Source organism: Globicephala melas, chromosome 21 (genome assembly GCF_963455315.2).
Source record: "Globicephala melas chromosome 21, mGloMel1.2, whole genome shotgun sequence".
In the NCBI taxonomy this organism is placed as follows: Eukaryota; Metazoa; Chordata; class Mammalia; order Artiodactyla; family Delphinidae; genus Globicephala; species Globicephala melas.
In genome coordinates, this window is record NC_083334.1 from 9,352,293 (window position 1) to 9,375,266 (window position 22,974).

Genomic DNA, 22,974 nt, shown 5'->3' on the forward strand with positions numbered 1-22,974 from the left:
ATCTGAAAAACCTAGATGCTGTGCAGACATACCTTTTATTGAGTATGCTAATAAATATCAAAAGGTTAAAAACATTTCAAGTGGGACTACCTTGAATTTTGAGCATAATCCCGCACACGTAGTGTGATCCATTAACAGAGACCAGAGTTTATGTACACACCCTCTCCCGCATAAATGTGATGCTTGCTTGTTTCATGTGGAAACACCGTGTAAGAGAAATACAGCTCTAAGGAGAGTGTCATGATAGGGATATGTAATGGAAAGCGAGGTTAGTTCTGGAAACAGAGCCCTCAGGTATAACTCCTGTAAAAGTGGGGACGATTTCCCCAGTCCTTTCAGCATTGTCATTCCAGAATTCCTTGTGATGTTTTCTAATCTGTGCTTATCTGCTCTCTTGGCTATTCCACTCGGAGCATATGGCATTTATTATGTGCCAGGCTCCAAGGAGGGTCTGTAGTGCAAATAGGCATAGCCTTGTATTAACATATGACCCAAGGAACCTTTTCCTAATGACTGAAAGGGACACTTTGATCCCAGCTGCTTGTAGATGAGGATATACAACTAGGAGGTTTTGTGCTGAACTAAAATCACTTGTTACTAATTTAATTGGAAGTAAACGTCAAGTCTTTTGCCTTCCAATACTATCTGGGTTGTCATTTGTGATACATGAGAAGCATGAATCCAGATTTTCACCTTGCGAGAGCTGACAACATAATATCCCCACTAGTCAGTTACTTTTTCGTTCAGAGATTTCTGCTGTCAAGCCCAGTGCTAACTGCTGGTGATGCAGATAAACAAGACAGAATTACTCTTCCAGAGATGCTTAATAATTCAGTGTGGCAATGGTTCATTTTTAGTGGTCTAGCTATGAGGATCCTGGAGCTAGATGCTGTCCATGTAAGCTATTAAATCTTGGAGAAGCACTCAAACAAGCTAAGACCAGTGGAGGTGACAGTGGAAGATGCTTCAGAGCTTTGAGGACCGAGCCTAAGTGTGTGTTGATTTCCTTTAATGCCCCCTCATCTCCATGGATTTCTATGAATCACAGAGAATTACATGGCATGTGGAGTAACGTAAGACCTTGCTGGAGAGGCCTGGACACTTTACTTTTGAGCCAGCATGCTCTGGATTCTAAAACTCTTTATAATCTGGGTGCCAGCAACCTCACTATCGAATGAATCTATGTTAAGCCAAACAATGATTTTTCCTACACTAGCCTGTTGCTAGCTTGCATGAGAAGTTATAGGGTATTTGATTTTCCTACTCGAGCATATGCATATTTAATTAAAATGAAATCAAATAATGATCCATTAAAGTAATCCTTCTAAATGTGTTTTCTCCATTTAGGAGTATGAATTTTTAAGTCTGTCAAGCAGCAATCATGGTTTACATATGCATTAGAGAAGAGCAGGAGAAGAAAAGTAAGAATTAATCTGTGTGAGAAGGAAAAGAAGTGAGAGAAATAGGCAGATATGGGGGAGGCTACCAGGGGCTTTGATATACTTTATTTAGATAAGATATCTTTTATCAAAAAGAACTGGATGTTCTCCAGTGTGATGTGATACATTTTCATTCTTTCTTCTAAAAAGCCCTTATCCATACCAGCAGTTCCTTGCCATGAACCATTGCAATGGTTTCAAGAGGCAAATGGATGAACCTTTGCCACGAAGCATTATAGTCTTGACCACTTAGCGGGGGTGTGAGGGGCTCAAAACTAAATTCTCCTAGAACGTGAATGCTGTTTGCTCTGGCATTAGGAACGTGTACTGTGGGACGCCCCCCAATGCCCACGCCTTAAAACTGTCTGACGCAGTCTCCACTGGGGGAATGTGATTGGCAACCCTGCACTCCCAGTGTGCACCTGGGAAGTCATCACTTCGTGTCCCTTACCCGTGATGTTTGCTCAGAACCAAGCCCGGTCCACTTGTCTTCCAAATGTTCGGGGTATCCACCCAGGCTGTACAACCACCTGTGAAAATGGAGTCAGTCACAATGCTTCAGAGCAAGATGACCTCTCTCTCTGATATCGGACATGACAGTATTCCTTTGCTACAACAAATTCAAAACTAAAGTCACTGCAGGCTCAGGGGCTACAGAATGTGACAAGGTTTCAGCACCTCGACTTGTAACACATTTGGATGAAGGAGGAGACATTCACACTGAACTATGACACATCCTTCCAACCTCTGTAAGTGCCAGGCTTACAAAGGTGGACCATGCAACCTGGAAATGCAAATACATGATGATTTCATTTTAAATAAACACAGAATGTTCAGCTTGATGCAGATAAAATGATCTGGGCACAAATGGAATCTTTTGTCTTTAATGTTAACGGTAAAGATAAAACTTAAAGAAAAAAGATTGTTTGCCAGTGTCTTCCATCCACTCAGCTTTCTGTAAACTGTGTCACTTTTTAAATTACTGTATAAAATCATAATCTTTGAAAATTTGGATTTCTTGTTAAAATTGCTAACGTACAAAATTGCTAACATACAAACAGAATTAATTGATAAGGGGATTCGTGCTGTGAATTCTCCTCAGGTCTACGATGGAAGAGATAGTTCATCACGTCCGCTGGGGGCCTTCACTAAAAATGAGCTGACGGGGCTCATCCTGAACAGCACCTCCAACCACCTGTGGCTGGAGTTCAACTCCAATGGGTCTGACACTGACCAGGGTTTTCAGCTCACCTACACTAGTAAGTGCCATACGACTTAATCGTTTCATTTTACTTTTATTTTCTCAGGATACATCTGTTACTTTGCTGATATGATACATTTTAAATATCGATTTTTTTCCTGGCCCCCGTCCTGTGTTTTGGATTGCTGTTTAATTCTGTGCACTGTTGAGCGGGCAGTAAATTTAAACACATTATCAGAAGTAAGAGTTTGAAACGTGTTTATTTAGAAGTATTAGTATTTTCATAACATGACTGTACCTGAAAAGAAAATGTTATGACATTTAAGAGATATTAGGGTTGGGCTTTCCTGGTGGCGCAGTGGTTGAGAGTCCACCAGCCGATGCAGGGGACGCGGGTTCATGCCCCGCTCCGGGAAGATCTCACATGCCGCGGAGCGGCTGGGCCCGTGAGCCATGGCCGCTGAGCCTGCGCGTCCGGAGCCTGTGCTCCGCAACGGGAGAGGCCACAACAGTGAGAAGCCCGCGTACCGCAAAAAAAAAAAATGCTTGACTTAAAGAGATATTAGGGTTAAAATTATTGTGTGATTTAATGCACATTGACAAAAATTCATAGACAATATATGAAATATTGAAAATGAATGATATAATTAATAGTAATAGTCCTTGAATGCCTGCAACACATCAATACTTTTCTATTATATCTGTCTATCTATACATACACATATTAGATTCCATACATTATGTAAAATAGATTACATGTGTGTAAAATATAATAATTTATACATATAGATACACACACGCACACATATAGGTGTGTGTGTGTGTATATATACCCTATGTTGTAAGTGCTTTCTTATCACAACTCATTTCCTCCTGAGAAAACTAAACACAAGTAATTGGAGTGTGTGTCCAGGATACCAGCTGTCTGAGTCAGTGGAACCAGGATTCGGTCTGTAGCTCACAGTTTTAAGCCGTGTTCTTAGTGCCCCCTCCATTAATATAATTAATATAAATCAATATGGAAAATGCCTTTTTAAAAAAAAAGATGAATGTGAAGAAGACAGAGGAGGGTAAAACAAAGGAGGAGAAGGAATTGTTCTTTCACAAAGAGAAGTTGGACGTGTGATAACTGTCATTTTCAACATTTTTAGTTCCAGAAAAATAAAGTAAAAAATATAGTTATTTGGTATAGGTTATTAATTAAAATTAAGTAATAAATTAGCTAAAATGCTTAAAATATACAAGACAGTCCAATCCTTCACCAACCCGAGGATTAAAAATCTTTGTGATACCAAATACCATGACATAAGAAATTAAAAATTTCGGATTTTTGAGCATGAAAGTCTATTAGTGATTATCAAGACTGATTCCTTTATTTGACAGATAAACAAATGAAGGCCTGAAAAATACAATAACTATCCCAGACATAAAGCTAACCCAGGTGCCTTAAAGGAGGATTAATTGCCTCAAATCCCCCTTGGTAGGTGAAATTACAGTTGAAGAATTATAATCCTTTTGACAAAAATAGAATTATAGTCCCATGGACAGGATGAGAAAACCCACATTTCACTTTCATGAATATAACCATTTAAAAGACTCCGTGAATTGAAAGCATACTAATTATATCATGTACAAATAAATTACTAGCAGTTATATTACCAAATAAATTTATAATTACAGCTTTTGTTTACTAGGATTCTACTTTGGAGAATTTCATCCTAAAAAAAGTTTCAGAGAGTTCTTGTCAAACCAGTTTGCTTTGATTACAGATAAAATGTAAACCGCCATGATCTCTTTTTCTTCTACTGCGGGTTTTCCATCAAATGCTCATCAATTTTTAATTTATTCCTCGGATGTGTCAACAGACGCCTCCCAGTTTTTATACTGGTCTTACAGCCTTAGAGGAACATGGGCACATGAGAAGGAAGACAATGTGAAAGCTCTAGGCGCCTTTCTGAGTTTCCTGTGATGCACACCTGGGTCCCCCTCCATTGTTGCTTTGGCCTATCTGACAAATCGTGCTTCTTCCAATGGCTTGTAAGCAAAGAGCTAAAACCTTGGCCCGAGAGCTGTCCTCTCTCCTCTGTGCATCTTCACGACCTTATCCTCAGGGCCGCCCAAGTGTGGAGGTTGCTAAGCTCACAGCTACTTCCTAGGAAAGGTATCATGTTAGACTTCTACGTTACATTGCAGGACTTTTTCAGCCGTAGTTACCGCGTCCTGTTTTCCCTCTGATGATTTCCAAGGAGAGTAATTCTTAATTTGTGAGCACTCATTCCTCTCCTTTCATGGCAGTGCAAATTCAAGCCTGCTGGAATTTATAGTCGCTTTATTTATTTATCAGTGAGATGGGGGTTACAGGACTGTTTCCAGAATTCTTACATCCCCTTTATTTTCCAGATGGCAGTGAAGAAAGTCCATATGCCCTAAAAACGTGTGATGGGATTGAAATTAGAGGTTGTAGCTTCCTTTGTGTATCATGCCCGCCTTCCCTCGTCAAGAAGAGTTGCTTCCACATATATACAATGGAATATTGCTCAGGCATAAAAAGAAACAAAATTGAGTTATTTGTAGTGAGGTGGATGGACCTAGAGTCTGTCATACAGAGTGAAGTAAGTCAGAAAGAGAAAAACAAATACCATATGCTAACACATATAAATGGAATCTAAAAAAATTAAAAAAAAAAAAGGTTCTGATGAACCTAGGGGCAGGACAGGAATAAAGACACAGACACAGAGAATGGACTAGAGGACACGGACAGGGGGAAGGGTAAGCTGGGATGAAGTGAGACAGTGGCATGGACTTATATATATACTACCAAATGTAAACTAGATAGCTAGTGGGAAGCAGCCACATAGCACAAGGAGATCAGCTCTGTGCTTTGTGACCACCTAGAGGGGTGGGATAGGGAGGGTGGGAGGGAGACGCAAGAGGGAGGAGATATGGGGATATATGTATACATAGAGACGACTCACTTTGTTATACAGCAGAAACTAGCACAACACTGTAAAGCAATTATACTCCAATAAAGATTTTTTTTTTTTAAAGAGCTGCTTCCATGCGCTATCCTCAGCCCCTACTAGACAGCATGTGATGGTTGTCACTGTTTCTCCATGGCACCCTCCAGACTGTGAGGACCTTTACTGCTCCTCGCATTTCTCTGAGTAACTTTGAGAAACCTTGAAGCTGTGGATCTGTTTATGGGCACTTTCCAATTATTTGGATTTTATTTTTATAACATAGCAGCACAGACTTTCTAAAAGAAGAAGAAAGAAATGTTGGTGACGGTTTCCAGTTATTTAGCTCTTAGTATAATCAATTTGATGGGAGTAACTATCTTTTCTGCCTGTTTTTCCTCTTTCCTCCACCTGCAATAACACAGATGCTACCCAGGTGCAAGTCTTGTTTCCAGGATTGTCCTGGAGCTGGAACACACTGCCAGATGGAAAAAGATATTTGTAATATAGCACTGATGGTGCTGATGGCTATAATCAAAATATTATTGACTTCACATTAAATTCTTAGGTTTAAACACTCGGTAATTAAGTTTAAGAAATCCCACGCTCCCACAATGTGGTTGAATACCTGAATCAAATCTTCATCTCTAAAAGATGGTTTGGAAATAATGAATGGCTGTAAAATGTTTTCAGCCAATTATTAAAGCTTAAGCCTATTTGAAGGCACTTTCAACTATTTTCAGAAGACTTTTGTAATTGCCTCTTGCTCGTTAATTGCATTACTGAAGGAAACATTCATATTTAAATGTTTCAAATCCGTAATTAATCTACACACAAGTGGATTAGAAAAAGTCAACAGAGTAAATATATAGCTTAATAAACATCTTGAAGTTTTTCAAATGAGTACAAATCATTTTGTATATCCTCTAATATTTAGAGCGTACTACCCAATACCTTCTAATTTTACCATCTTGGCAATTCTGGGTCTCGGTAAATAGCTCCTTTTTCTCTTCTTTGTAAGTTAGAAACTCAGTCTCCAAATCTGTAAGTGGTTTGCTGAAGCTTTTACCTATGGGGTATAGCTGGGAGCCAATCCAGGTCTTCTAAACAAGGGCCAGAACTGTTGATGACCTTATTTTCAAATATTTTAGATGATCCCACTTTGATGAGTTCCATATTTATTGACTGATATTTATATATGTAAAGGCATTGGCAAGGAAGAAAAGCCAGGCATCTTTGGGACAAGTAGGAATAAACATATTAGTAAACATTTATTAAGCAACTGCTGATTTCTGAGTAGTAGGTTAGAGCAACATACAACTGGAAAAGTTTACCTCTATTGGAAGACACTGCTTTTTACTACAGATTTGTCCATTTTCATAACAGTTGGTAGTCTTCTGAGCCTACAATTATGTCAAGTGGAAGCATAACCCATAAGCTCTTTTAGATCAGGGACAATGGGTGTTCATTTTTTATTCCCCTCTGTACCTCGCACAGATGTCTGATCTATAATATTAAAAGCTTAGATTGGATCATTGTTATTCAAGCTGTATTCCATGGAGCACTAAGATGCTGCAGAGCTGTCTCAGGCCAATAAGAGTTTCACCTTATTTAACATAAGCCTTTCTTTTCTTTTTTTTTTGTTATCCCAGTGATTGTAAAGCTCTTAAATACCAGGAAAAATCATATTGACAGTGGATTGCTATGTCTTCTAAATATTTCAGCAAATATTTTTACAGAAAAGTAGTTCTGGAAATTTAAAAAAAAATTCCCTGTTGAATTCAGAATTCTTTAAAAAATATACTGACCCCTTTTGAGTTCCACAGGGATGTTCCCAGAACAGTCACTCTTCAGAAACAGTTTCCCACAGGACTTTCTGGTTGTCACTCTTACTGATTTAAGTAGAGAGGAGCAAGCAAAACACCAGTCACACCTGAACAAAAATTCGTACTGTTTGGGGCTGTCGTAAAAGAACCGTATTCACCTTCTCTGCGCCACCTCGGTGTGTCTGTGTGCTGCTCGATCAATGACTGTACCGTGTATTATTTGTGTACTGAATGCTTAGCACTATATTGAAACAGAAGGCAAACGCCACGGTTCCCGTCCACAGATAAATGACTTAGGATAGTCACGTGCAGCACTTGTGAAACACTGGTCCGTGGAAATGTGGCTGCACCTTCATGTTCTCAACTATGGGATGGGTCAGCAGGGGGTTCAGGGCCCAAGCTGATACGTGTGACCGTAATGTATCCATCTCCTGATGCACTACGTTGATGCAAAGATGAAAATCCTTTGATTCTGACCCTTAATGTATTGTATTTGACCCCAATACATTTCATTTTTATATGAGTTTGCTCTTTTTCTCCAAAGAAACTATAGCTCCTCGATGATAGCATGTGATCCTAGTACCCCAAGAGTTAGAAATATATATGACACATATTATATTTATTTGTGATGATGGCAAATATAATTTTCCAGAGCAATGAGAGATCATTGAAAGCTGGAATCACCCTAGAGGCCTCCAGAATTTTCTTTCCTTCCTGCTAGATGCCTTTGACTCATCCCTTAAGATTGCAGTTAAATGCCAGTTTCTGTATAAAGGCTGCTCTGCTCCAGATTTCCGGAGCAGAATCACCTGCCTCTCCCATGCTCCCTACCCCATGCATTTTGTCTCTAATCCTTTGTTTTTACTAACAGAAGGGGTGAGGTTTTCAAGAGGAGTAATCTTAACTTGCTCACTTTTGTATCACCTCCATAGTCACTTAACAAATGATAATTGAGTTGACCTAGATTTGCCTGGAAGGAGGCAGATTTGAGTAAAGATGCATGCGGAGAGTAGAGTATGATCTTGGAACTCATGAGATAATGAATATGAAAGTCTGAATAGAGTGGAAGATGCATGATGAGGAGAAAAAGGAAGACAAATGAGCTGCGGGAACCTGATTATGGAAGCCACTGAAAGCTGATCAGGGGTATTGGTCAACATTAAGGCAGAGCCATTAATAATATTGGAGGAATGAAATTAATGCAAGTGTGAGATTGAAAGGAGAGGATGATAACAGCCCCAAACAGCTCTGTCTGTGCTCTTGCCACCCACGAGTGACCTGAGAGTGAAGGAGAAAAGCTACTTGCTGACTTTTACAATAACACACATAATGGGACAGAGCAGAAATATGGACTTATTTTTACTTATAAATGGAGTGGTCAGATTGAAATACTAAATATCTTTTAAAAACAAAAAGAAAAAGAAGGGATGCCTTGGGAGGGTGGTGTGGGGTAGTCAGTAGTCACAGAAGAACAGATAGACGGACCTTAAAAATGGAAATTCTTTGGTAACCCCTCAAGATGTATTTGGCGCAGAAGACTAAGCAAGTAGATGCTGGAGTCTTATCCCCCTGGGAAACCTGTGCTGTGGTGGAGGTGGACTAATTAGGCTGCCCTCCCTTCAGGTCCACTGGCTTTATTTAACTAAAGTCCCTTGCTCTGATTCTGTGGTTATCAGGCAGTATTCTCAGTGTGACTGGGGTGTCAGTGTGGCTCTGCCAGTAGGAAGAGAGTGACTTATTTGTGTTGACATAGGGATTCCAGTACATGGACTGAATCCATTTATTGTTTTCAATTAGGGAATTGGAATTCTGGCGTTGTGCTTAAGTCACTAGAGTCCCCCATGAGATGAATCTCTTTTGGGTACAGAACTAGGTGTCTGATCCTACAAAGTCATCCTTCAGGAGGCAGACTGCTAGCTTTCCTGGGGTGACTTAACGCCCCTGGCTGTTGCAAGCCTCATTTTTCTGTTTCAGACTCTTATAATATAGACTGTAGAGTGGGGAACCCACGGTCAGGGACATCTCTAAAACGCTGAAGGAAAAGAAGCTTGAGGGGATGGACGAGGAAGAACGTTTCAAAGAACTAAGAGGCTGGAGGTGAGCATGCAGACCTGAAGGACAGAGCCGCCACTGGTCCATAAGGCCCCTTTGTGCGTATTATTGTTTACAAAGGAGGGGAAGTGCTTATCCTGGAAAGTGAGGGCCTCGGGGCACGCCCTCCGCAGCTGCACTAGGCAGCTCTGCGAACAGCAAAGCACACAGCCTGGAGTCCAGAGACCTGCCCAGCGCCTGGGCTGCATAATTTGCAGATGATGGTGTTCTGTTTGGGGACAGGAAAACTAGGACTTCGCTTTCCCCACAGCCAAATCTCTCATGGCTGGTTAATTTCCATTCTTCAGTGTCTTGAAATGGTCACCCTGCACCCAACCCTGAATTATCTAAGATAAGCACCCTAGACTAGAGAAACCTCCAAGTCCCCTACAACTGGAATCTGGGAGAAAAGAATGTGTCCATTTCCCAGGATGGCCCCTCATTTCCAGCTTCAGGGATCCCCGCCCCCCGTTCACACTGTTTTCTCCAGCTGATAAGGAGCGGAGGTGGGTGATTTGGCACTGACTGATTTGGGACCACCCACAACATATTCTGGGAAGCGGATATAAGTGCCCGGAGCCACAGTTATGCAGCTGTCATCTCGATTTTATTAACATGCTGATAGAATTAAAATGACACCAGCATTAAACACGCTATCATAAATGAGTGAACGACTCTGGATATGAATATATCCTCAAGGCCAATAATGAAATACTAAGCACTGTCACCTTCGTGCTTCAAAACAAGTCACAAATATTGCAAGCATGAAGTATACACGGGCAGGGTGAGCCATCAATTACGGGAAACAGAGCTGCTGACGGTAAAGAATAGAGTTAAGTCAGAAGCTGAAATTGGAAGACCTTGAAATCATGGCTTGATAACGAGCTAGTTATCTACAGGCTTGGTTGACATCCTAAGTGGGTGGATGTAATTTTGGGAGTGTCCCTCCTCCCGCCCATCACCACCCAGTTACATCAGGAGTCGCCATATTTCTTTGTTTTTTTTTCCCCCAGCTTTACTGAAATATAAATGGCACATAATAAGTTTTAGGTGTACAGCGTGATGATCTGCTACACGTATAAATTGTGAAATGATTACCTTAAGGTTTGTTTAATGCCACTGTCGCCTCACATAATTACTTTTTTTTGTGTGTGGTGAGATCTGCCTATTTCTGATAGAGATTCTCCTGATACCTTTTCCTCCCCGACTATGAAGGAGGTTTAAGTGCACAATGATGTGTTCATTTCATAACTGCTTTTTTTTTTTTTTGACAACTAGATTTTGGAAATTCTGTACAAGCTAGGTGGCAGTTATAAAAGCAAGTTCTTGAATCCAGGTTTATAAATAGCAAAGACATACACTAATTTCTCAGAAAGTCGTGGTTATAATATGTGCAAGCATTGCTGTTTATCTAATAAAACCTACCATGTTATTCCAGGAATAGCATTTATCACATTTTCAGTCTTTATGTTCTAGAAAGTCATGTCAAAACAATGTTTGGTTCAATGAGTAGTTTTAAAACTTATTTAAAGTCGTGCTACAAATCAGGGGAAAGTATGGAATAGGGTCCAGAAAATAACCGGCTTGCCACGTGAGTCCACACAACAGATTTTTATTTCATTTCAATGAAGATGAAAATTGTGACAAACATATCTTGCTGCTCTGGTGTCTGCTTGTGTGATACTAGAGTATTAATGTGTAATTTGTAAATAAAGGTTTATGGAGCAAGAAATTGTTTTTAAATTCAACAGATAAAACTGTTGGGAAAATGTGATTAGTATTATTTGTTTTCCACAGTTAACTAGTAGGTAATTTTATAAAAGTGTTATAAAATAATAGGCAGTTATTTTGTGAATAAGTCTATTCCCAGAAAAAAATGAGTTGTGTACTTCTAACTTTATTATACCTAGGTTAGATTTATTTTAGTTTGGGGGTTATCACCGGAACACTTCTCCCATGAATCAAGTACTACATAGCAACTGTCACCTGTGAAGAAAAAAAAAGATAATTTTTAATTTTTTTTTTTTTTTTTTTTTTTGCGGTACGTGGGCCTCTCCCTGTTGTGGCCTCTCCCGTTGCAGAGCACAGGCTCCGGATGCGCAGGCTCAGCGGCCATGGCTCACGGGCCCAGCCGCTCCGCTGCATGTGGGATCCTCCCGGACCGGGGCACGAACCCGTGTCCCCTGCATTGGCAAGCGGACTCTCAACCACTGCGCCACCAGGGAAGCCCCAAACTGATATTTTTAAAAGGTGTATATATTAAGTGAAAATTAAACTGTATACTCAGAATTTATTGTGCTATGAAAAGGATGGTATAATAAAGAGAGAAAACGGTTTAAAGTCAGTTATGTGACTGGCATATGACCATATGCTTATGTGATTGCATTATTGGAAAGCTCCCCTATCAAAATATCAAGCCATCTCCATACATTTTTTATAAGCTTACACCTTCTTGTAAGAATTCTGAAAATTGCATTTTTACTCTGCTTTTACAAGAAAAGAAAGCCTATAGAATCATGTTGTATATAATACACTTTTCAAAATAGAATGGCTTTCAGTGGAAATATCACAGTGGAAAAGGCAGTCCAATAGAGAGAGAGGCAGTCTGTTAGTCCCTACAAAGAACTCTGTATTTACTGTAAAACAAGGTGGACATTTTAGAAAGAGGAAAGCATCTCAGGGAATGGCGAATAAAAAACCAGTGCCCAGTTCTCAATCCAAGCATACAATTCATGGTTTGCCTTAGAAAGTTTTATTTTTATGGATACATTTTTAGATAAACATCCAAATAAATGTTTAATTCTTGTAAAATATCATTAAGAAAATACTTGAGGCCAAACTTGATAGCATTTTTAAGAAGTGAGGCTTAGGGTTGAGTCATTGCTTTACCTGGAGACTGAAACCCCTCCTACCTGTGGCTACCCCATGGGGAGGCTGCCGTAAACACAGGACATGAATCTGCATCCATTTTTCACAGGGAGGAAAAGGCAAAATATTATTATGAATATTTCAACAAAGGAAAGTGACACAGGTGATGCTTAATCGACTTACTCGGTGTCAAAAGCAAATTCGAGGTAGAGATGGGCATATAGCCTGGGTTGCTTGCCTTCTAACTGGGTGTTTCATCATCTTGCTCCCTTCTTAGCATGTATAACATCACAAAGACTAAAATATAAGTGTTTACAGTGTTTTAAAAAAATTCCAGTGAAACCATGAGATGCTTTGCTTCTGTGTCAATGTGAGAGTTGCCTAATTGGTATCACAGGTCACCCTGGTGACCCACGTCATGGTCCTCCGAGCCCTGTGAAAGCCCCTGCGTGCCAGTGGGTCTAGGAACCGCTTCTACGTAGCTTTTCATCATTTTCTATGAAGTTTAGTTTTGTGGGCTTTTTTAAAAATTTTGTAATTCATAATTCTTTATATTTTGTGACAATTTAACAGTTGATACGCACTGCTATCTATTTTCCTCTTTCAGAGTTAAATATATTGTTGGTCACCAATTCTTTGAGAAAGACAAAAGGACTCAGAGAAGAGTGACATAAATGATTTATTACAGGGATTAAACTAAAAGCATATGACTTGAGTGTGAAATAAGATGAAGGCTGACAGATGATATCACCAAATACTATAAAATCTTAACATTTTATGGGAAGAGTGATGACAGAATTTTTTCCCTTCTTCTTTAGGGGAAATAAAAAGCAATAATTATTGTATTAGTCAAAGTCATAGATACATTGTTTTTGCAAAGAGTCATTCATGGGAAGATAGGAATCTCAGAGAGACTTCAATGTCTTGTCAGAAGGGAAGTGCTGGGTAATGGATCGTGGGTCACTTTATGTCTGATTTTGATTTTTCTTGCATGCCTTATAGCATCCTTAATGACTCTTTAAAAGGAAAAGACGCATGAAATCTATTCAGATTCAAAATTATTGTTTTCTCAACTTCATGAATTTTGACATAAGGACATTTGAGTGCTATTCAGATTTCCACAGCATCATCAAATGAGAGGTTATTTTGTTGTTGTTTTTGTTTTTTACTAAGTAAACATTCCAGAAAATACTGTTATGAAAGAATTATGTCTGTCAAATTCCAACACTAGGCAGTTAGCCTGGGGGATATGAAAAAGGCATCTGGAATATTCAGCTTCACATTTGCGAAGACTTGAGAGTGATACACTTAACACCATTCAGTAACAAACTCCAGGAATGTGCATGCACTGTCAAGTATTTTAACCTGATAGTGAGATGTGAGGTGAAACATACACTTTCCTGAGTCTCTGGAGACCAGGAGCACGAGTCCTGACTCTGTCACCAGCCAGCTGTTGGATTTTTCATACCACAGACCATATTTGTCTTTTGTAAATAAGTAGTTGTTTTTGGACACTCAGTTCTGAAATTCTGTGAAAAAAATCAAAGGATATTTTAACTGTTGGAAGTGGTGTGAAAGTTTTCTTGTGATTATTTTAAGAACGTTTACCCTTTAATGCCCTAACAGTTGGGTAACTGAGGGCTCTGGCATGAAGTGTAAGAGGACCAGAGAGCCACGCCAACATTCCTGGACCCGGTGGCTACTGTTTAATGAGCCGGAGTAATGGGGAAGGGGGGATTTCATAGTAGGAGAGAGGCAGACTTTATTTATGGATAATGGCACTTTGACATCACTTGATATTTGGTGTTAGGGTTTTAATCTTGCTACAATATATAGCACTGATTGTAGATGCAAGTGAAGTTAGAATTTACTTATTGGACATTGTGTGATCTAATTCTGATGTGATGACTGTAAGAACAAGGTGGTAAAGGTAAAAATATAAATGACAGATGTTTTTTAAAACCCTCAGTTTCCAGGACTCAGTGATGAAGTGGATTATAAATGAGATGAAGAAAGGCACGAGGATGGCTCTGAGGGTTGAGTTTGAACAGATGAGGGAGGTTTCACTGCTGTTGCGATCGGTAATAAAAACAGTTCGGGACTTAGCTGGAAATTCTAGCATTTCCTAAGAGAGGGTAATGATGTATAATGAGAACTGATGGGATTCCCTCTTTGGAAAAACGTTTATGGAGAAATGTGTCTGTCTACCCTCCATTCTAAGTTTGTTCAGTAATGCTGGATGCATTCTGAAATTTTCCTAACTGCATATTTTTTATTGAAAGCTATTTTTAAATCCTCCCAAATTTTGTAAAAATCAGAAAAGTATTAAAATTCGAAAGGCATGCATTTATATTCATGATTTTGAAAGCCAGTTCACCTATTTTTTTATATGTGGACAAGCAGTGAATTTTGTATTTTCATAACGCTTGGAAATCATTAGAAGCCTAATGGTTTATTTGAATCAAAGGCACTTACTAACAAATTAGAATTAAAATAAGCATCAATGGATCATAGTAAATAAATATATTCACTGTTTCTATTTTAACTTGTGTGCTTACTTAGGTGATACAGTAAACAGAATTCACTATTCTATCCCTGCCTTCAAGGAGGTGAGGTTTTAGATGGAAAAATAAACTATATGCACAAGAAAACATCGAAGACCAGAAGTTTAGTGGTAGGATTCACAGCAAATCCAGGGAGGAAGAAGAGAACTCAGGAGGAATAGCTAGAAACCCCAGCAGGAATGCTCTGAACTTGACCCTCGAGGATGAGCATGGTTTGGAGGATGAGCAGTACTTGGGCACAGTTGGGCAGTCAGCCTGCATGCTGAGGCAGTGGTGGGTGACAGGACATGATAAGAACGATCTTGTCATGGGTGTGACAAGATGGGTATTGATGGGTATTTCCTGGGTCTTGTAGGCGATCCCGCCAGGAAGTCTCTTAGAAGGCCAGGCAGACTCTCAGCAGGAGGTGAGGAAGATGGGCACCAGCAGGTGAGGGTCAGGAGGGAGGTTTTTTGCAAGACATGGGTGAGTGGTTTGGGAGCAGTGGAAAGATGGAGTCAGAGATTATCTCCAGGAGTGGGGAGTGTGAGCATCTTTGAGAAGAGTGAGGAGGTAAGAAAGTGATGCCGATTGGGAAGACAGTGCATCCATGGGCTTTGTGGGCTCACAGAATCATTTGGCTGCACACTTGGCTTTCTTATGCATCTGGGCTTTGCTCCTGAACTCTCTGTGATGCTTCGCGCAGGTGAAGCTTCACAGCCCCTGTGGCGAAGTCCCAAGGAGCCCGTTCTGTCTCAGCCGGGCTCAGGGCTGCCCCGGAGCTAAGTTAGGTAGCTCGTGTTACTAGTGTCCCAGGAGAGAGCTGGGTGAGCACACGGGCTGGCAATGACAAGTCACAGTTAGGCTGATGGACGGCAGTCACGCACACAGACAGTCCTTGAAAGAATGAGCTGTAGAAAACGAGGAACAGCATTCTTACCTCCTTCTGCTGTGAGGGGCCAGCAGTTGTCTTGTTGTGGCTGTCACGTATTAGGAATTGATGCCCTCACCACGTTGTTTGAGGTGGAACATTCTAGCATGTGGTTTGACAATTACATTGCATTTGTTGTAGAATAATAAAAGCAACAACGTGTGAGTAATAACAGCAGCAATAAATCCAAGTACTATTGGTAATCCTTTATATTTATAGAGTGTACTTATGAAGGGCTCAAAGTGTTTTCGTAAATCTTTTACTTTTTCCTATAAAAATCTCCACAATATGGGGGCAGAAAGAAAGAAGTGTCACTCTGTATAGTGAGCACTTGGAAACTGAAAAGGACAGGCTAAGGGACGTGAATCCGAGGATGGACTGAGTCTAGGACGGTATTTTGCAAGTATTTCCCCTGATCCTCCATCCTCTCCAACTGGTCCTCACGTCCCGGGCCCCTGGCCGTCTGATTACGATGTTCTCAGCCTCTCCAGTGGGGATCCTTTCATTCATCACTCACTCACCTTCTTCCCTTTGGGGTCTTTAGACATCAGCCAGTAGGGGTGACTTTGCCTTCCTCCCAGACTTTTTTTTTGTGCCATGAGTAGAAACACAAACTAAAGAGAGGAAAGAACAGTCCTTGGGGAATCAGGACTCTTGTCAAATGTTGCCTCCAGTGTAATCTCTTGGGGATTAGCGTGAGGTTCATTTGGTGTGGGTAAACTTGACATGTTTCTTGATCCAATGTGGAAAATTTTCTGCAGAAAATAAAATGTAACAGTTATTTTATGAGTGAAGAATCATGAAGCCCCCCATGGGACTTTTCAAAATGATTTTCATTCCTTTTTCGGCTAAATCAAGTGACCCTTCCTTAGCGGATGAGAAGAGACTAGGTACCTCGTCTTCTATAGTTTGTCAGGAGGTGTCTTAGTTCCCCCATTCCTGTCTTAGTGAGAACGGCTGGAGGACCCCGGGGTGGACACATCCGGTGCTGGGGGGAGTTCCTCCTGGAACGGAGACCGAGTAGCGGGAGAGGGAGGGACCGCTTCAAAAGCTGCAGAGGGAACACCCTCTGTAGCGGGAATCGTCATCTTGATTCTGTGCTTATTCAACTGCTTGACGTGTGTGCTTGACTTTCTCTGTGCTGCCACCATTTATTTCGGTTGTGACAAACTCTCCAGTCTGTCTTGCTTAGGATCTTGTGATTTTCTAAGATTATTTCCAGGATTAAGAGAGAGAGCGTAGATGAAAGTGCCTGACATACTGAGTGGTGCAGAGCAGGTGTTCTGTACGTGTTGCTTGCCTCCCCTTCAGGTTCATGTCCATCTTCATGGAGACACACATCTGAAGTCAGGGCCCAGTCCGTTCATTTGGTTCCTAAGCAAAGAGTAGACGCTGAGATCCACGGGTGAAAATAGTAAATGAGCATCAGCTTGTATTTCTGTATTAAAGTAAAAAAAAGTATGATGTCGATCTGGATATTGCCATATAAAAACAAATAAATGCAAACATAGACATCATAGAGTTTGAGACACTGGACATTAAAATTATATGTTATACTACTAGTAAACGACTGTTTTAAAAATAACTTATTGATGTGTTCCTAATTGTCCTCCTCCAATTTTTCCATTGTTTCATTTAATGGATTTAGTTTTTCTTAAGCAATATGGAAAAAAATCTGAAAGTTTTTCTATGGGTAAAATAATAATATAAATCAATTTGACAGGAATGCTCAAGTTTCTTTTAAAAAATCATCATTGAAAGTGTCTTATTGTTAAAAATATGCAAATATATTGCAATATATTTCAATTATGGTATTTATGATAGATACACGTAGAAGTTTCTCATTTCCCACCTTGTTCTAGTTATTGGCTCTACTTATATTGATATTTAATTTCATAAGCTATCAAAACCTATATTCAATCTGGTTTTAATTTCTACTCTGTTTTGCTATCAGGTTACATCGAATTATATAATTATATATTGTAAAGGATTTCAGTTCTTCTTAACTTTGCATTTGGCCCTGAAGATCCTTCAGGACTATAAACTAAAATTTAAAGAATCAACAATAGTTAATCAAATGCTTAAAATAGTTAAGGTACTTTAAGCAATTTGTGATTTTCAAAGTTTAGAGTAAAAACATGTTGAGTTTTATTTTTTAGACATATTATCCCTGGACAAAAACAAACAAAGAACACAGACCTTTAAAGAGAAGTTACTTTTTAAATTCTGCTGCAAAAAAGAAAAATGAAAAACTACCACTCTGTCTTGCAATATGTTCCGACAATAATTGAATTACATTCTTTGTAATTAAATGTGACGTACAGTTGGCCGAACTCATTTCATTGTACTTCAGGGTGTCCCTTTATGTAAATGGATGTCTGTATGCATGTCTATCTGTTTTTGTCAGTAAAACTGAAAGAAGTGTCCACCTTAGAGTGTGACATGTTGTTTGTGGTCACCTGGTGTCCCTTGGAGAGTACAGGTGGCTCATTTAGAAGCAGCCATATGTTATGTGGGTGGCTGCCTGTGAATGGGCTGCCCTGTACTGGCATCCTGCTTTCACAGAAACCTCAGGAAGCACGGGAGTCTCCAGCTCTGTGAGCAGTTCCGCACCTGAAACGTCAATGTTTGTCCATTCCGTTCTCCTTAAGCACTTGTTGGTGTGAGAGTATCGCTGCCGATGGAGCTCTGAGCCCTGAGGGTCAGGCTCTGCCTGCACATGCAACCACAGTGCAGTGTCGTGTGAGACTTACCACATAGTAAGTGCTTAACAAGCGTGTGTTCAATTAATGACTGGGTGTCCCTTTAAGATGTATGATATTAACTGTTGTTTTTCTTCCTGTACAGATTGTGAGCTCCTGGTGGGGCAGGACTGAGGTTAATTAATTTTTTATCTTCAGCACCTAGTAGAATGCATGACACACAGTAGGCACTTTATATATGCATGTCAACTAGGTGATTTAATTAATGAATTAAGATTGTAGGTCAGAAGACAAGATGCTCCAGATTTATGTTCCTAACTATATTAGTGAAATTATCTCATTTTTTTCACTTTATGCCTATTAACGTAGTGGGTTAAAAATTATATTGAGAAATTATACTCTCCAACACATTTTATCCGTAAAAAAGTAATATTACTAGACTAAGCTACTGTTTATAATTTACTACCTTCATCATCAGGTAGGAATCATGATTAAAAATACATTTTAGGAGAAGAGTATTAATAGCTTACATTTACAATCAGAGTAGCGGTATTTATGTCAACATGAAAACATTTTTGCTTAAAACTAAAATGCGTAAAGGACATGGATCATCTGAACAGATTCAGTAGTTGTGCCAGACAAACATTAGTATTTATCAGATAACTTGAGGCTCATTCTGTTTGGTGAAAGGAGCCATCCTTATAAAACTTTACAGATGTTCCTGTTAAAAAATATTCTGTGCATGTCCTACAATTATTAACCTCCAATATAAAAAGAAGTGAACACAACAGAACAGAAATAATTAAGAAAAAGTAGAAAAACTAATAAAGAATAGGGGCCCAGGACAACAGAGAACAGAAATATGCATTTGTTAGGATTATGTCCATGTTGACTCATATTTTATGTATTTCTATTGCTTAGATACTCATCACAATCTGTTGTTATTTGTTATTATATCTGATTCCTGTGTTGGACAGTAAGCTCTCTAAGGCCTGGTACCTTCTTGTTCTTGTCTCAAAATTTTGCAAATCTTGTTTGTTTTTAATTATTTCATGGAAGAAGTTATTGATGAAGGATTTTCTTGTTTTCCTGGATAAGTTCACTGGATCTGTAATGAGACGACACCAATGTTACAAATTGATGATGTTGATTCTTCTGTTTTCTGCCTGACATGCAAGCCCTACCTCTCTCGTACCAGCTCCTTCCCTCTCTTGTCTTCTCTCTTCACAGACCATCTCTCTGCAGCCTCCAGTCACCTCTCAAGCTCCCTCCACCTGATAAAATGTTTGCAAGCTTCACACACACACATAATCTTACCTCATCCACTACCATGTATCCCCTACTACAACCTACCTTTCAGCACTAAATATCTTTTTGTTTTCCTGCCTTTTTTTCTCACTCCAGTCCATACTCTATAGGACTACTGATTATCTCTCTGAAGTGCAGATATATTTGCGTGACTTTCTGTGCAGCTGCCCTGGCTTCTCCACGACCCTGTTACATACTGACTCGGTCTCAACTCCCTGGGCTCCAATCCAGCCCTTTCCCTTCTCGCCCATATCCACTCTGTCTTCTTTTCAGTCCTATTCCCACTCCACCTCCACATGCTTAAAACGAAGCTTCAGCAAATACAGATGCTCCCAGAAATTGTTCTGCACTCCAAGATATACCACATTCTTCCGAACTCCCATGCATCTGTGAAGACTTTACCTGGAGTTTCTCCCTCTAGTTTTATCACTCCCGACACCGACTAGGCTTCTGGACCAGCTCAGGTCTTATCCCAACACTCCTGCTTCCTTTGGTGCCCCTCTCAACCTTCACAGGAACCTCTACTGTAACATCTATTCTTTTTAAAATACTTATTTTCCTATCTGTGTAATTAACTAGACTATGGAAGATAAGGGGCCATGTTTCATTCAGTACTTCTCACAACATCTAATAAAGCCCCAGAAGTGATACTAAATGTGTCTGGAAATTTGGACAATGCTCTGATTATATGTTCTTACCATAGTGTGTGTTAGAATAATATTCACCCTTTGGATGTGTTTAAAAACTGATTCAGAGTAAAATGCCTTCATCCATCCATTTTCGTGCAGATGCCTCATCCTGATCTTGCCCCAAGTTCCCTGAACCATCAGCTTTAAATGTCCTCTACACAGACCAATAGGTGTGTATAGTGTTAAAGATCTGTGAGAAGGTGAATACTACAAATTCTTCCAGGAAGCCTTCTCAGAACTGGTGTTAACAATTGGAACCACTGGGTAGCTCTACTCAAACTCAAAGTATAGTCAACATTAAAGATTTGTTTTGGAAATATATAATATATTCAGAATTACACAACATTTCAAGATGGACTCCTGGAATTCCTAGCTGTGATTACCTTGCTTTATGATATCTTAGTGACATGTGTGATAAAAACCAACATGGTTCCAGAAAAAATAGATAATTTCTTTGGTTATATGATTCTCATTCTGGACTTTTACAGGGTTTTGTTTTGTCTAGTTTTGTTTTTCACTCTGAAGCTCAGAAGTTCTGAGCTCTTTTAAGCTTTTCCGTTTAAAAATTACCACCATCCTTATGATTAATGCTATTTGGGTAAAATTCAGAGTGTCTTTCCACAGGGGTGGCTGACATAATCACAAAATAATAGCAGCAGTAATAAAACTTAGCACGTGGGGAAAAGAAATGGGTTAAATGAAAAAAAAAAGCTGAACAAAAAAACCCAATTTGAAATCAATAACAGACATGGCTAAACAAACAGCACAGATACATAATTTAATAGATAATTTAAAAATCAAACACACACACACACACAAATACTTCACCCAGAATTTCATTCTTAAATAATGAGAGTTGCATTTAAAAACATGAATTAATCAAATACTTCATGAAATTCCCTGTTAATGAACTTCTCACGTGAACCACAAAAATTAGTTTTAGCAGTGCTCTCCTCCCGAATACAATTTTTTCTAGGTAACTGCAAATAAAGGAAGTTAATAAAAAGGAATTTTTAACAGTTCTTCTTTTACTGAATGAAAATGAGCTGTTGTTGCTGTTTTTGCATATGGCAACCTTTCTTAGGTTACTAACTTCTAATTTTTTTACAGAGAAGTACATTATTCAAGTTGAATTAAGTCTTAGGTAAAGTTATGAGATAATGTTTCTATAAGCATGCAAGGCTTTATCAGTGGTTCATAGGAGAAGATATCAGAGATTCTTAAATGATAAGGATTCTTTGTCAGTCGTGTACTCACAGCTCACCTGAGCATGAAGGTAATTTCTCAAGAGTCCCTGGGATGGAGGACGAAGAGTTCACATGACTGCGACCCTCACGGTTCATCTTGGGTGTATGAAGTGGATTAAATCTACAGCAGCTTCTTTTCAAACATAAGTGCTTGATTTTGAAGATAAGAACTAGTCCAAACACTTGAGAGTTAAGTGGAAGTCTCTTATAAAACTAATATTTTGTTAGACTTTAAAGAGATATAGGATTTAATCCTTAAAAGCATTAAGACTGGGTAATTACCACAAAAGAGATGGAGTAATAATTTTCATCTGCCTGATGTTGGGAGCTTGTTTTGACTAGAACATTTTGTTCAGAGCATCTTTGCTGTTTATGTGACTACGAAGAAATCAGTGGAAAACAGAAAGAACTAGAATTACTAAATCGTTTCAAGCAACAATTGCAATTCTTAATAGGTAATGTTTTGAAACAAATAACTTGATTTAATCTTCTTAACGTTTCTATGGCTTAAAGAAAATACAGAAAATCGGTATTTATACACTGATTTGTGGCAGGCTACTGGCTTCAAGATAAAAAAGGATAACTTCTCTATATTTTTAAACCATTATTCTATAGCAGGCTTAAGAGTGATCATTTTAAAGTCTTTTAGATTCAGAGACTTCCCTGATAGCGCTGTGGTTAAGAATCCGCCTGCCAACACAGGGGAAATGGTTTCAATCCCTGGTCCGGGAAGATCCCACATGCTGCAGAGCAACTAAGCCCATGTGCCACAACTACTGAGTCTGTGCTCTAGAGCCCATGAGCCACAGCTACTGAAGCCCACATGCCACAACTACCGAAGCCCACCCACCTAGAGCCGTGCTCTGCAACAAAAGAAGCCACTGCAATGAGAAGCCTGCGCACCACAACAAAGAGTAGCCCCCGCTTGCTACAACTAGAGTAAAGCCTGCACTCAGCAACGAAGACCCAATGCAGTCAAAAATAAATAAATAAAATAAATAAATTAAAAAAAATTTTTTTTAATTTAAAGTCTTTTAGATTCAAGTTAAAGTGGAAGTATCTCTTCTTTGGAGGACTATCTTTGTAGATCTAAATATAAATCTAACAAAATAATTTTTGAGATTTTTTAATAACTACAGAAAAATATTTTTCCTGAAAGGGACACAAAATCA

At 39.3% G+C, this 22,974-nt stretch overlaps 1 protein-coding gene across 2 annotated transcripts in view; it reads left to right on the forward strand.

Moving 5' to 3' along the window:
* CSMD1 (CUB and Sushi multiple domains 1) overlaps positions 1-22,974 on the forward strand; it is a 1,753,128-nt gene that overhangs the window by 1,471,144 nt on the left and 259,010 nt on the right. For both annotated transcript variants that reach the window (XM_060291350.1, XM_060291351.1), the window contains exon 23: positions 2,542-2,698. In XM_060291350.1, coding sequence (XP_060147333.1) covers positions 2,542-2,698 — 157 coding nt within the window. The remainder of the gene's footprint in view (positions 1-2,541; positions 2,699-22,974) is intronic.